At 43.7% G+C, this 15,694-nt stretch overlaps 2 protein-coding genes across 3 annotated transcripts in view; both read left to right on the top strand.

Moving 5' to 3' along the window:
* Positions 1 to 4,085: 4,085 nt before the first annotated feature.
* HSPA2 (heat shock 70kDa protein 2) lies at positions 4,086 to 6,845 on the top strand. The gene has a single exon (XM_004681786.2). It carries the CDS (start codon positions 4,454 to 4,456, stop codon positions 6,359 to 6,361), a length of 1,908 nt encoding a protein of 635 aa, XP_004681843.1. The 5' UTR covers positions 4,086 to 4,453; the 3' UTR covers positions 6,362 to 6,845.
* A 5,829-nt stretch (positions 6,846 to 12,674) lies between these two features.
* PPP1R36 (protein phosphatase 1, regulatory subunit 36) overlaps positions 12,675 to 15,694 on the top strand; it is a 25,992-nt gene continuing 22,972 nt past the window's right edge. For both annotated transcript variants that reach the window (XM_012724428.1, XM_012724427.1), the window contains exons 1-2: positions 12,675 to 12,770; positions 13,664 to 13,728. In XM_012724428.1, coding sequence (XP_012579882.1) covers positions 12,699 to 12,770; positions 13,664 to 13,728 — 137 coding nt within the window. In that variant the 5' untranslated portion in view covers positions 12,675 to 12,698. The remainder of the gene's footprint in view (positions 12,771 to 13,663; positions 13,729 to 15,694) is intronic.

The following is a 15,694-nucleotide window of genomic DNA, read 5'->3' as shown; positions in this document are numbered from 1 at the left end:
TAGTCTATCCTCAAAAGGTAGCATACTCTTTACAACTGATGTAGGCCCAAGTTTAATTATAAACTTTTGGTCTCTACAGTATTATTTAGTACAGAACTAAAACAGGGAGAGAGTATTTAGTACAGAAATAAAACAGGAAGCGAAACTTCCTCTTACACAGGAAAAAATGAAATTATTATTCACAGCTAAATAATATGCCTCAGGTCCTTTTTAATAAACAATTAGCTAATGAATCACTCCTGTGTTCCAGGCACTTTTCTGGTGCTAGTGATTAACTAGAGCGGGTTTGACATATGTTACAGTGCTTCCTTTTTCCACACTGTGTAGAATCTAAATCTCTGGATTTTGAAAGTAGTTTTATACTTCCTAGTATTTATAATCTGCCAAACATTTCACTTGTTGAAAATCAGAATTTCTGTGCAAAGTAGCAGAATTAGCAAGCTTTGTTTCACTGAATGTTAACAGATGCTTTAAAAATCAATTATAGGGCCCTCCCTGGTGGAGCAGTGGATTAAAGCACAGCACTAAGAAGCTAAAACCACTTCAGCATGAGTTGGATCCCTGCCTGCCCTGAGGTGACCCACATGGCACTGCAGACCTCTCCTGACCCATCTGCTGCTCCCCTCAGCAGTGTACTATTCTGCTCCTGGCTCTGTCTCTGGTGAATCCTCTCACTGCCCCTGCACCTGTGGCCTGTACCCTACCTCTGTATGCATAAATAAATAAATCTTTTAAAAAGTCTATTATAAAAGTATAAGGAACATTTAAAAAATTATTGATAATCCTGTGATCTAGAGATGACCAGTTTTGATGTATTTTTCATACATGAAAGAAAATACAAAAGTCTTGTATCACATATTTCCATTTAATTATACGAAGAACAGTTTCGTGTGCCATTAAAAATCTTGTAAACAATTTTTATTTCTACATAATTCACCATAGGATTGCTACATGTAATCATTTTATCATCAGATGTTTAAGACATTTCATTTGTATAGATAATTAATATTTATATAATTCATATATTCTACCTATAGGTTCTATCATTAGATTGAATCTCAGAAAGAATAATGCTAAATGAAGGGTATGACAAATTTAAAATATAGAATATTGTCACATTGCCGTCCAGACAGATTGTACTAATCTACAATCCCACCAATAGAATTTACCTGTTTTGCTGGATCACTGGTAGCATTGCTGAATATTATTTATCATAAATTTGCTAATTTTTAATGGGCTATGTTTTAATGAATTCTAGGCTACAATCAGTAAAGAGAACAGAACTAATTATTTAAAAAGTGAATACAAATAAGGGAAAATGTAAAAATTCCAAGAATGGTCAGTACAAAATTCTAGAACTGCAAAAAGCTTATTTCATATACAGTCAAAATGAAAGCACTGTCTTTTTGGAAAAGGTTCAGGATATTATTTCAAGTATAAAACACCAATTCACTAGGTAAAAAGTCGAGAAAAAATAGAGTTAATGAAAATGTAGATAAAGTTGCTATTTTGGTTTCAAAAAGTATGTTAAAGAATGTAGTCGTTAGCTGCATATACTAGATGGCCACTACAGTACTATGCAAAATAATTCCCTTCTGAAGCTATAATTTTAATGTGTGTATGTCAGAAGTGGCGTTTGCCTTTTACAACCTTACTTTACTTGAGGTTAAGTGTGTGAGGGTAGTCTGAACACAAGAAATCTTAATACTTTCTCGGTTATTTATGCTATCAGTTATAGCTGGAGCCTTATCTCTGAACATATTTATCAGTTGTACAAGGAATTTACATTGCCTCTAGTTCACTAATTCCCTTAGAAAAATCTACATAAAAGGCAAGAACTTCCAAGAACAAAATCAAAAGATCTATACTCACAATTGAAGACAACTTCAATAGAAACTTTCTGATTTTATCTGTTTTCTTAAAAGGTTTCCCAAGTCAATTTTTTTTCTTGAGCTTTTTTTTTATAGAAAAGGAGATGAAAATTGTGGTTAAAGTCTGAATTATTTAGCCAGTAAGATTAATAATAGCAAATGTATTTTTGAAAATTTGGAAGTTACATACACTAAATAAAAGAAACTTAAACAGAGTTTGATCATGGGTAGCTTTTTTTATTCTCAAACAAAAACATGTCTCCAGCACTGAGTCACATGAAGTTGTTATTACAAGTGCACTGAAAGGCGGTCATCCCCTTCCCCTGCTCCCCACCTCCGGCAAAGACTGGGGTATACAAAGCTCTGAACAAACCACCTGAACAAACTTTCTTGCGTGCACTCCCCACCTTCTAAGTGATACTAGCCTGTGTGGAACTTGTAGCTGCCCCAGTGCACACACCATCTCATCTTTGCTCCTCCTGCAGCCTATGCAAATACCTTCCCCGCCCCCACCCCCTAGTCTGAACTGCACCGTTCCCGTGTCCCCACACCCCACTCTTTCAGGCTTCCTTTGCAAGTAGGTTTAACTCTTACTCCCATCCTCTTGGTCCCTCCTCTCACACACTCCACGCTCTAATAAAGATCACAGAGTGAATTTCTCTGGCTGTCTCCCCCTTTCTCACTCCCTCCCCCATGGGAAACAGCAAGGCTTTCTGGTGACAGGTTGTCTTTAGCAGCTCATTTATAGGACTCGGTTTCTACATTCCATCACCTGGTTCCAGGTGTGCTGGAGTTTATAGGGTTAAAAGCTCGGTCTCTACACAGCCAGATAGGCCGGGACCGAGGTTTTCAGCTGGGAGGAGAACTAAATTACCCCGGAAACCCCGCTGAGGCTTTGGGGGGGGGGGGAAGGCAGGAGGGAACCAGTCGGTGGTTACAGAAGCAGGACCCCACAGCTCGTGGTGTCCAGTAAAGGCTGATGTCACTTTCAAAGGAACGCAGGGATTCCTCGGGACCTGTCACTTCAGCGGCTCTCAGCCTGCGCGACTGTCTCTTAAATCTTAGCCTCAGCCTCCACACTCGGCGAGAGCTGTAAGAAAAGAACCTTTTCCCCAGCGCTTTCTCCTCTCACCTCTTACCTCCGCAGTCATTCAGTCTGCCTTTTCTACTCTCCACGCAGTCTGTGGTGAAATCCTGCCCCTTCGCCGCCCCCCACCCCGCAAGGTAGTACTAGCAGACTCATCTTTCAATTTCCTACACGCGAGCGTACCTGCGCCGCTTGTCACCTCCCTCTCTGTGGGCCTGCGCCTCTAACCCACCTCGAAATAATCTCCCCTAGGGGCGCACCCACCCACAGGCCCGGGTCATAAACAGCAGCGCGCGCCCCGGCTGGGGAGAGCCGTGCTGGGCGTGACGCCGGGTGCCCAGGCCGCCCCCCGCGTCGCTGGGTGACAGACGCCTTCGCCGGGAACGCCAGTCCGCACACACAGCGAGCACTTTGACAGAAGCCAGGAAGAGTCGTGGAGGGAACACGGAGATGAAGCCGGGAGGCTTAAAGTGGCGGGATAAGCAAGGAGAGGAAAAGTGCAGGAGGGAAAGTTTCCACGCGGGCGCGAGGGAGGAGCTGCAGCCGCTCGTGCGTGGCCGCCCGAGCGCCTCGCCTCGCTCCAGCAGTCAGGCAGTTTTTAGGGAGCGCGCACCCCCGCCGAGACGCTGGGCCACTAGCAAAGCAAAACTCTAGGAGGCGGACGCCAGTCCTAGTTTCTGTCCCCGCCCGGCCACTCCTAGTTTCTGTCCCCGCCTGGGGAGAGCCGCAGTCGCGCAGGCCACGCCAACGCCCCATGCCCTCAGTCCGCTTGGCGCTGGCGGAAGGATAACGCCGGTCCTGGGCTGATTTCGTCGTGCCGCCAACTCCGAGTAAACTGCCCGGTACGTGCGGGCTGGGACAGTCAGAACAACGGGCCTAAAATTGCCTCGGGAAATTAGCGACCATCCGGCCAGCGGTCCCCCCGCCCAGCTCCCCGGTACCGAAGCCTGGGTCTCCCCTCCCTGCGCTTGAGTCTCTCCTTCCACAAGCTACTTGAGAATCCGCGCTGTTCATTGGTCACATGCACTGCCAATCCGATCGACACGCGCGAATCCCGCCTTTAAAAAAGCAAAGAGCGAGAAAAGGCGCGCACCTGACCCCCGGGCACGAGCCTAACGCCCCCAGCCGCACGCGGCGCCTGAGGCGCGCGGATCCCCGCTGCCAGAGGACTAGGGCGGCCTCATTTGCATAACGACCGCCCCTCGCCTCCCCGCGCCCGTCCTGGTCCCGCCCCTCGCCCAACGTGAAATCTGTTGGGCCACGGGCAGGTCACTCCGACTCAGGCAAGCCTGTAGCTGGCGATCCCGGGAGCGGATTGGTTCTGGGAGTTTCCAGACGGCGGCTGGGAGGCGGCTATAAGAGCGGGGAACCGAGCGGGGGGAGCGGGGAGACGCTGGTGGTGCTCGCGGTGTGCGGTGCGAAGCGACCGTTAGTTGACGCCGCGCATTTTCTGTCCTTGGTGTTCTCGTCTAACGCCCCTTGCCTTTCAGTCAGGATGTCTGCCCGCGGCCCGGCCATCGGCATCGACTTGGGCACCACCTACTCGTGCGTGGGGGTCTTTCAACACGGCAAGGTGGAGATTATCGCCAACGACCAGGGCAACCGGACCACCCCCAGCTACGTGGCTTTCACCGACACTGAGCGCCTCATCGGCGATGCCGCAAAGAACCAGGTGGCCATGAACCCCACCAACACCATCTTCGACGCCAAGAGGCTGATCGGACGGAAGTTCGAGGACGCCACTGTGCAGTCGGACATGAAACACTGGCCGTTCAGGGTAGTGAGCGAGGGAGGCAAGCCCAAAGTGCAGGTGGAGTACAAGGGAGAGATCAAGACCTTCTTCCCGGAGGAGATCTCATCCATGGTCCTCACTAAGATGAAGGAGATCGCCGAAGCCTACCTGGGGGGCAAGGTGCAGAGTGCCGTCATCACTGTCCCGGCCTATTTCAACGACTCGCAGCGCCAGGCCACCAAGGACGCGGGCACCATCACCGGCCTCAATGTGCTGCGCATCATCAACGAGCCCACGGCGGCGGCCATCGCCTACGGCCTGGACAAGAAGGGCTGCGCTGGCGGTGAGAAGAACGTGCTCATCTTTGACCTTGGCGGCGGCACCTTCGACGTGTCCATCCTGACCATCGAAGACGGCATCTTCGAGGTGAAGTCCACGGCCGGCGACACCCATCTGGGCGGCGAGGATTTCGACAACCGCATGGTGAGCCATCTGGCGGAGGAGTTTAAGCGCAAGCATAAGAAGGACATTGGGCCCAACAAGCGCGCGGTGCGGCGGCTGCGCACCGCCTGCGAGCGCGCCAAGCGCACCCTGAGCTCTTCCACGCAGGCTAGCATCGAGATCGATTCGCTCTACGAGGGCGTGGACTTCTACACGTCCATCACCCGCGCCCGCTTCGAGGAGCTCAATGCCGACCTGTTCCGTGGGACCCTGGAGCCGGTGGAGAAGGCGCTGCGTGACGCCAAGCTGGACAAGGGCCAGATCCAGGAGATCGTGCTAGTGGGCGGGTCCACCCGCATCCCCAAGATCCAGAAGCTGCTGCAGGATTTCTTCAATGGCAAGGAGCTGAACAAGAGCATCAACCCTGACGAGGCGGTGGCCTACGGAGCTGCGGTGCAGGCAGCCATCCTCATCGGGGACAAGTCAGAGAATGTGCAGGATCTGCTGCTACTCGACGTGACTCCGTTGTCGCTGGGTATCGAGACGGCTGGCGGTGTCATGACCCCACTCATCAAGAGGAACACCACCATCCCCACCAAGCAGACGCAGACCTTCACCACCTACTCAGACAACCAGAGCAGCGTGCTGGTGCAGGTGTACGAAGGTGAAAGAGCCATGACCAAGGACAATAACCTGCTGGGCAAGTTCGACCTGACCGGGATTCCCCCAGCGCCCCGCGGGGTCCCCCAGATCGAGGTCACCTTCGACATCGACGCCAATGGCATCCTCAACGTCACAGCCGCTGATAAGAGTACCGGTAAGGAAAACAAAATCACCATCACCAACGACAAGGGTCGTCTGAGCAAAGACGACATTGACCGGATGGTGCAGGAGGCAGAGAGGTACAAGTCAGAAGATGAAGCCAATCGTGACCGGGTCGCAGCTAAAAACGCGGTCGAATCCTATACCTACAACATCAAGCAGACCGTGGAAGACGAGAAATTGAGGGGCAAGATTAGCGAGCAGGACAAAAACAAGATCCTCGACAAGTGTCAGGAAGTGATCAACTGGCTTGACCGAAACCAGATGGCTGAGAAAGATGAATACGAACACAAGCAGAAAGAGCTCGAAAGAGTGTGCAACCCCATCATCAGCAAACTTTACCAAGGTGGCCCTGGCGGCGGCGGTTCGGGAGCCTCCGGGGGACCGACCATCGAGGAGGTGGACTAAGCTTGCACTCAGTCAACGTAAACTTCTTTTCCTTTCTCTGTTTTTTTCCCTTTTGTTTTTGTTTTTTCTTTGAATGTCCTTGTGCCAAGTACGAAATCTATAGTAGGGAGTCTTTAAGACCCGTGTAGGCATGTGAAAGGAAAGGTGCAATAACTTAGTTTCATTATAAAAGCTTAGTTCTAAAGTTTGATTTTTAAAAACATTATTTGAGGTTTCTCTTTAATGCAGTTTGCGTGTTTGCTGAATTGAGCATTTTTTGTTTAGCTTAGTTTGTGCATGGAGATTTGTTTGAAATGAGTGAGAAACCTGAAGTTTGGGCACGTTCTGTGGAAGCTTGGTAACAAAATATATAGAAGCTTGAATTGTTTATTTTTATGTACTATAAAGTGAACACTGCAGTAATGTTAATAAGGACAGGCATATCTTTTGCAAACAAATGCGTAGGTACAAACTTGAAGTAAAGCTGAAATTGATCTCAAAAAAATTTGTCTTGGAGTCTTCAATTTCCCCTTTTCACTGTTTTACACATCTAGGTCGTTAAATAAGATAATAGTATAATATGAAATTTAACTCAATCTTGTCTAATTCTCAGACGAGTTCCTGCTTTGAATTACCAGCAACTTAGCGGGGAGAAGATCTGGGTAAATCCCCCCAGCCCTTTACAGAAACCACACTTGGGGTCTTCCAGTGTACCCCAAATTCTAAAGTTTGGTGTAAGTGACAGTCTGCCTGAATATTCACATTATACAGCACAATACAAGCTGTATTCTGGGTCAAAGTGTACAATGATACTTTCTCTTAACCTACAAAAGCTGGGACAGGAGTTGTCTTTGATAATTGCCCAACGTAGCTGGAGACAAATTGTAAGCAAAGCAGGTTGAAAAGGCTAGCACCTGACCCTGTACCTGACCCCTGGGGCACAAGGTAAGATGAAACAAAAACACAGATGTGTAATATGAAAAAAGCCAGCAGGTAAGCTTAAAAGCCACCTACTATCAAGGGTCCAGATTTAGTCCGAGTTGTTTTAACTTTAATTTTCTAGTAAAACAACTCAACTTCTGAGCTAATGCAAATGGCATAAGGGCATGTTTCTAGCAGTTATAATTACTATGTGTGAGAGTGGATACTCTAGATTTTGTTTCTGATTTGAGGACCATATGTTTTTACAATACATGCCTTAAAATCATTTTTGAGAAATACAAACTACAAGGTAGTCCTGTAATTTGTTAATCCCCATTTATTACCAATATATCTAATGTGAAGGTTTTACAGATCAGAATATTGGGACCCACATAGGAGCCACTTTCCTGAGCTGAAATCACATCTTTGGGAAAGGAGTTCCATGTTTTATTTTTTAGTGAATAGCCCTTTTGTTTGACTTCTTTAGGTAGAATTTGGGAGAAATTCAGTAATGCTGAGTGGGAAATGAATAGTTAACCTAATGTTTTCACAGCACATAAACATTTTGCTCTATCTGATGTAGATTTACTTCATACTGTTCACAAGATGATTGTGAATTATGGGAGTAATATTTTAAATTTACTAGTGGGCTTTCTTATATCATGCAGAGATTAATTTTCAAAATAATAGTATGAATAATTTAAAAAATAGAGAACAAATTAGCTAAAAAAAATATTGAACTTTGGTAATTAATGACCTCACACAAAAGGCTGATTCTTAGGTACATATTTTTTCTTTAACAACTTTCACTTGGATTTGAAGAAAGATAGGCAATTGTGAAATTGCTTCAAAATAAACTTTAAAATAAAATATTGTACAGGTAATTGCTATTTACCTTCTGAAAAGGTGAAGATAACTTGGGTTTTTCAGTGCTGGTTCCACATCTGAGGCATTAGGGTGTTTCATTGACAGCAGATAGCATCACATAAATATTTAACAAACCCCCTTGGTTCTGACAGAATCAAGTGAAGAGATGTTTTATATATTTTTTTTTTTACCAAGATAATACCCATTCTATTAACCTCTTTATTACTCTTGTTAATGTTAATCCTTGCTCTGACTTCAAGAAAAAATGGAGTCTTTCTGTACAAGCAATTTGATAATAGGAATGACTCAATTAACCTTACGTCAGAAGGATTAGTTTCTAACGTGTCAGGAAAATGACCAGTGCTAGTGTGTCTGATCTGTTGGCTTGCTTCTGATCACTTGCTGCAATAGCCATATAGATATTTAATTTTCTGTTATTTTGATAGTAATTTGTAAAACTGCCATCCTCCTTGAGTTTTTTATTTTATCTTCTCAAATTTCCATTATATCTGAATATTACTAAGATAAAGCCACCATTCATTGTTTCCAGAGTTCAGCTGAAATGTAATCAGATAACTCCTGGGAACAGCCTTTGCAGATGTTAGATCAGGTATAGTCAAATGACAATGGAAAAGGTATTTGATGTTAAGAGGAGGCTAACTTAACAGTTTAAGAAATAATTATTATAGCATCACTTGAACTTGAAGTAGTGAGTTATGCTAGGGACTAGTAGTGGTCCTGACTAAAGCAAATAAAGTAGGTACAGAATGCTAAGGGACTGAAAAGTAGATTACATAAAAATAGGAATTTAAGTTCTTTGCTGAAAACCTGATAAGTATAGTTGTTCCTGTTTGGAGGTAATAGATCTAGATACCTCTTGGCCCTTCCTGGTGGCCCATTGAGGTTAAAGCACAGTACTGCAAGCTAGCCCCAGCCTCTGATCCACATGGCACAGCACATGACCTCTCCTGTCTGGCCCACTGCTCCCTTCATTGGTTATTTCATCAGTCTGCCTGTTCTGCTCCCACTCTGTCTCTGGTGAATCTTCTCTCTGCCCCTGCACTTCTGACCTGTACCCCAGTTCTGTGTGCATAAATAAATAAAAATAAATTGAGTCACCTCTCAAGGCACGGCAGGTTGTTCAGTGTTTGAGATAAGTGAAATTTTAAAACAAGCTCACTGAATAGTGTTTGCTATGTGTATACTCACGAAAACATGTACATTTAGGAGAAATAGTGCTTACATATTGAAACAACATACATTATGGATATTTAATGTATTGCCTATTCAATATGTTAAGGAGACTTTAACCTATGTAGTATCAAGTAGAAGTGTAATTTGGCTGTCTAGCAAAATCAAAAGATCTCTGTGAAGTTCAAATACTGGCCTTTTGATAAGGCATTCAATTCACCTACTTTTAATGTAGTTTGTAAAAGTTGTGAACATTGCTTTTGAACATTGGAATTAAATAGAAGTTTTAATATAACTCAATTCCATACATCAGAGGACAGTTAAAAGAATTTTTGGTTTAAAGAGCAATTTGCTTCTGTATATTTAATGTATACATAGGTATGAGGAAACTTTTTTAAAAAGATTTATTTATTTATGCATACAGAACTGGGGTACAGGCCAGAGGTGCAGGGGCAGTGAGAGGCTTCACTGGAGACAGAATGGGGAGCAGAACAGGCAGATCAACGAAGTACACTCCAGAGGGGAGCAGCGGCTGGGTCAGGAGAGGTCTGCCATGCCATGTGGGTCACATGGGGTGGGGCGGGGATTGAACTCATGCTGAAGTAGCTTTAGCTTCTTAGTGCTGTGCTTTAACCCACTGCGCCAGCAGAAAGACCCAAGGAAACACTTTTTGAGGACTATCCTTAGCATTAAAATTAGATAAAGAATTTCATTCCTTGAAGAAAAATTATGAATCTTTAGAGAAAAGAGTAAGTTCTTGGAATGAAAATATTTTAGAATATATGTATTTCTGAAATTTAATAGAGTCATAACGTTGAGATATCTTTCTTAAATCAAGAACTCATAACAAGCTCCTTTACCTCTTTCACCTCATAGATTAGGTTATGAAGTGAAGATTAGGAAATAACCAAAAATGAAGTTGCTAATTTAAAAATTGGCGGTCCTCCCTGGTGGCGCAGCGGGTTAAAGCACTGCAGAGAATCTAAAGCCGCTTCCGCATGAGTTCAATTCCCGCCTGCCCAGGAGGTGACCACATGGCGTGGCAGACCTCTCCTGACCCGCCCACTGCTCCCCTCAGCAGTGTACTTTGTCTATCTGCCTGTTCTGTTCCCCACTTTGTCTCTGGTGAAGCCTCTCACCGCCCCTGAGCCTCTGGCCTGTACCCCAGTTCTGTATGCACAAATAAATAAATCTTTAAAAATTGGCATTGTTTTCTTACATGTTTTTAAAGGTAGAATAATAACACTATAAAAATCTATTATGACATTTTCATAGTATAAACATGCATTATATACAGTTAATGTTTTGGGCCTAAAATCTGAAATCAGCCACTTAATTTTATGTTATATGTTCTTATTTACACGAACTTGGCAAGTTTCTCTTAATTAGGAAAAAAAAAATACAACACATTCCCTAACAGCATAATTGGAATTCTTGTTAATGTTATACCTACTTTATAACATCCTGAATTTTTTTTTTTTAAGATTTATTTGTGCATACAGAACAGGGTACAGGCCAGAGGCTCAGGGGCAGTGAGAGGCTTCACCAGAGACAGAGTGGGGAGCAGAATAGGTAGATCAACGAAGTACACTGCTGAGGGGAGCAGTGGGCGGGCCAGGAGAGGTCTGCCACACCATGTGGTCACCTCCGGGGCAGGTGGGAATCGAACTCATGGGGAAGTGGCTTTAGTTTCTCAGTGCTATGTTTTAACCTGCTGCACCACCAGGGAGGGCCAAACATCCTGAATTTTTTAAGAGAAACTTGAATTTCCATTTTAGGCTGTAAGTTTCTGATGCCATTTAAAAAGCTTAATTGGGTGAAAAAATATCTAAGAAATGAATGGGTCACTTTTTAAATAATTTAGAGCAATAAAAATCTCCCACTCCAATATATATATCTATATATATATATAGATAGATATATATACAAAAATCTCCCACTCCCTTTTGTTAAGACATGGTGATAAAGTAGTTAGTTGTAAGATGGTCCCTTCAGAGTTATCAAAGGTTTCCTTTATTAAGTCCCTCTTGTACATGTGAAGAACTTGTCATGTAACTTTTATATAGGTCATTGTTTTGGATTCTCTGATCTTTACCTTAGTTTTGTACATTATTAGCCTGAAGTGAAACTGGTGAGGTATAAAAGACCCTTGCTTTTCTATTTGAATTTCTTTACTCATTAAGATAAATTGAAGAGGTTGACTGAAATGAAGATTCTGGATTCCATCCAGATTTCTTGTTTTTTTTCAGACCTTTTTGGAACTTCGTTATTTCTCTGGCTTCCCTTCCCTTGCCCCCCAAACTATATACACTGTTTGGGTGAAAAGCTGTTGGTGTGACTGGGATATCCTTAGTCCTTTTCAAGTGAGTCATAATAAGTTAGCCTTGATACCACTGCCTGAAAACAGATTGCCCATTTCCATAGACTGAACCAAAGGCAACAGCTATCAGCAATGGAGTTAAGTGAGTGGAACATGAATCTAGATGACTGAAATTTTTGTCACTATAACCTGTGTTTTTGTGTTACTAGGTAGTGAGACTGGGAGGATGGGGGTAGGTGGAAGCAGTGGGATGTCTACAACTATCTATCTATACCCATATTTTGAATGCCATATTTTAAAGCTTATGGGCAATTGCTATCACTGTCTCCCAGTCAGGTATTGGTTATCATTGTTCACATTAGTGTTGGAAAGAAAACATCAAAATCTGCTATGAACTCAGTTGTAAAAAGGAGTTACATGACAAAAAATTCAGAAAGTGTAAATGTAAAAAGATCAGCTGAATATCCATTTACAGAAAACAGATTCTTTGAGCAACACTAAATAAAGGTAATGCTTTACACATAACTCTCCTTAAAAATCGTCATAATCCTCCCCCCCAAATCAACACTTGGGTATTTTTCGGAGACAGGATCAACTGTCCCAATTTCCACAACTATCTACGTAGAGCCAAGCTTTTAGTGCTAATCCTTCTCTTCCTCCCAACCCACCCCGCCCTCACCCCGCCCCCACCTGGATTTGAACTCAAATCTAGTTTAGCTACTGAAGTTTGTACACATCCATCTTCCCTAAGGAACCCACTCTAGTTACCCTAATTACAAAAGAAAACAAGTGGTTTCCATCGCTGTTGGAAGGCCCAGAGCCTAGATTTAAGCCCCCGTAGCTTTATCATAGTAAAGGTTGTAAGGCTGCGAACCTAGCAACTGGGCACCCCCGCGGCTCCCGACCCTAGGGGGGCGCCCCCTCCCGTCCCGCCCGCGGCGGAAGCAGTGTCTGGCTCCCCTTCTCGCCCCCAGTACCCTGCCCCCCAGGCCTCCCCACCCCACCCCAGCCTCGGGCCGCGTTGCCTGGGCGACGCCTTGAGACCGGCTGGGTGAGGCCATGTATCGGATACCAGAGCTTTACACGTCCAGGAAGACGCGGGTGAACCGGCAGGCCAACCCCCAGGCCGACGTGAGTGCAGCCGCGGGCACCCCGCTCCCTGCCACCTGCGGGCCCCCTCTGCGTCCTGGGGAGAGCGGCGCTCAGAGAGAAGGCGGCATGGTTGCCTGGGAAAAACTATAGAGTGTACTTGGAGAGCGGTCATTATTGAATTCTGGCTTCCTACGCAGATACTTAAGTATTTATTAAAGCATCGCTTCACCACCTCTTAAGTGTTTGGATGCAACAGAAATAATTCTACTGTGGAGGAAGCCATCCCCATCTGGGTGGGACCCCGGAACGCCAAAGGCTGGTGAGGTGGGGTGTCCACTACGGAGGGAAAGGGGTAAACTTGGGGTTTTACTGACTTTCCTGGAGGGCGGGGTCGGCGTCAGAGCTGCCTCCTCCTGTTCTGAGGGCCTGACTTCTCTAAAACGTTGAGGTCACCCTGGCTTGGGTTTATTGTGCTGAGTCCAATAAATCAGTAAATTACTATGAGGAGCCCTGAGTTAGTGCAGAGGATGTGGTTTCCTTCATCCCTTCTACTGAAACTGCACCAGGAAATAGTCAAAAGGTGTAAAATTCTGATTACGCATGAAAAGAATGCTTTAAGATTATATCTTCATTTTTTTAGGATTTATTTATTTATGCATACAGGAATTAGGGGAGCAGCAGGTGGTCAGGAGAGGTCTGCTGTGCCCTGTGGTCAGCTCTCTGGCCAGTTAGAACTCCTGCTGCAGTCAGTGGCTGTCCATAGCTCTCGATAGCACTGAGAATTTAACTCCTGCCCCACCAGGAAGGCACCAAGATTACATCTTTATTGAATAAAGAATGGCCAGTGGGAATTATTGTTCAAAATGTATTGTGAATTGTGGATTGTAAATTGCACTTTTAATTACTTTTGCTGCAATCATTTCATTTCACAGCATTTGGGATTACGATTAGGGATATGGTACTGGAAAGATGAAACCAAAACTCTTGAATTCAGAAGGTAAATTTTAACAATTTTATTATGGCTTTTGTAAAAATTGCATTTGCTTAGGGTAGACAAAATTCAAGCATTGCAGAAAATATAACGAATAAAATATATATCCAATGAAGTCCTGCTGTCTATATATGACTTTGGTGAACAGTTTCCAGATAACATTCTTTGATAACATTTATTAATTGCTTCTGGTGTCCAGATACTGCACGAATCTGCTTACCAAACCTTTGGAAGAGTTGCATGTTAATTCAATTTTGCAGAGGAAGAAATTGATGGGAAAGGTTAAGCAGTTGGTGTAAAACTTAAGTTACTTAACTAAATCACAGTTTAGATATTATTAAAAAGATTTTAATCTAGATCTTTTGGCATAGAGCTCCTGTGGTTCTTTTTTCTCCAGAGTCATATTTAAAATTGTCTTTTTGAGATATAGAAGTACAGTTTTACATTAATGGGACCATATGACAGTTAGCAGTTGGTAAATTTTACCAGGTAAAATCAAAGGTAAACTATTGCCAGTCTTCTCTGCCTCTGGCTGGTTTCATCAGTGAGAATTTGGATGACATAAGTCTCTGTAGCATTGTTTCTGGAAAAAAAAAGAGTGCCAGCTTGAAGGTCCTCGTGTTCAAACCTACGTTTTAATTTGCTGGGGTATGCTTGGACATTAAAAGGGAATCAGTAACTCTTTCATCGAATCGAAGTACTAACTCTGGTCTAAAACACAGGAAAGTCTGTTTTCCTCTTCCTTACTGTTGTCCCAGGCAGTTGGATGCCAGAGGTAATCCAGCCTGGGCTGCCTCCCGTCTCGTCTTTCTTGGTTTTCCTTTCCCCATCTCTCCTACCAGCCACCAACTTGTGTACTCCACACAGTCTGGGGTTTAAGTTGTGCTTCTTTTCTTTGTTTTTATTATTGTTTTTTAAGGATTAATTTATTTATGCATACTGTAACTGGGTTACAGGCCAAAGGTCAGGGGTGCTAAGAGGCTTCACCAGAGGCAGAGTGGGGGAGCAGAACAGGCAGAGGTACTGAAATACACTGCTGAGGGGAGCAGTGGGGGAGAAAGGAGAGGTCTGTTGCACTACATGGGTCACCTTCCCAGGGAAGAAACTTGAGCTGAAGCTGCTGTGACTAGCTTAGCAGTGCTGTGTTTAAACGCTTGCACTAGCAGGGAGGGCCTTTCTGTTTGTATTTAATTTTTTAAATTGAGGTATAATTTACATGTAGTAACATGTAAAATAATTATACAGCTTGAGGAATTTTTTACTATGTATGTATCCACATAACCATCATCCAGGACGATATATAGGCCATTTCCAGCATCTTAGAAGGTTTTCTTATACCTTTCCCCAGCCCCTGCTCATTGTTAACGCCCCAAAATAGCCATTATTCTGTCCCCTATCATCAAAGATGATTTTCACCTATTATTTCAAACTTTCATATAAATGGAATCATATAGTATTTACCTTTTTGTGTCTGGCCTTGTTTAACATTATGTCATATAACCTCCAGTTGGCATGTGGCCATGTAGTCCCCCAAATTAGAAGAAATCATTCTAGTAATTTTTAAAGAATAACAAGCCAAAAGAAACTTTAGTTTATAAGTATGAATATTTAATGAACATAGTAGCTAGTATGAAACCAATACCTGTTAGTTTATTAAAGAAGCTCATATTAAGGAAGTAGACTCACTTGGGTGAGTTATTCTTAGCACTGAAAATAGTTTGAAAAAATTAATTTGAAAATACTTCTTTTATAAGACAGTCAAAGAAAAAGTGTGGCCAATTTTTATCATAACAAGAGAAAATTAAGGTACCCTTTCAATATTCATGAGGCTTAAGAAAAGACAAAGTTGGCAGTTAAAATTTTTTTTTTTAAAGATTTATTTATTTATGCATACAGAACTGGGGTACAGGCCAGAGGCTCGGGGCGGTGAGAGGCTTCACCAGAGACAGAGTGGGGAGCAGAACAGGCATAT

This window comes from Condylura cristata, unplaced genomic scaffold (assembly GCF_000260355.1).
Source record: "Condylura cristata isolate star-nosed mole 26May11 unplaced genomic scaffold, ConCri1.0 scaffold00013, whole genome shotgun sequence".
Lineage (NCBI taxonomy): Eukaryota > Metazoa > Chordata > Mammalia > Eulipotyphla > Talpidae > Condylura > Condylura cristata.
Note: the sequence above shows the minus strand (reverse complement) of the source record. Positions and strands in the feature narration are given on the sequence as shown.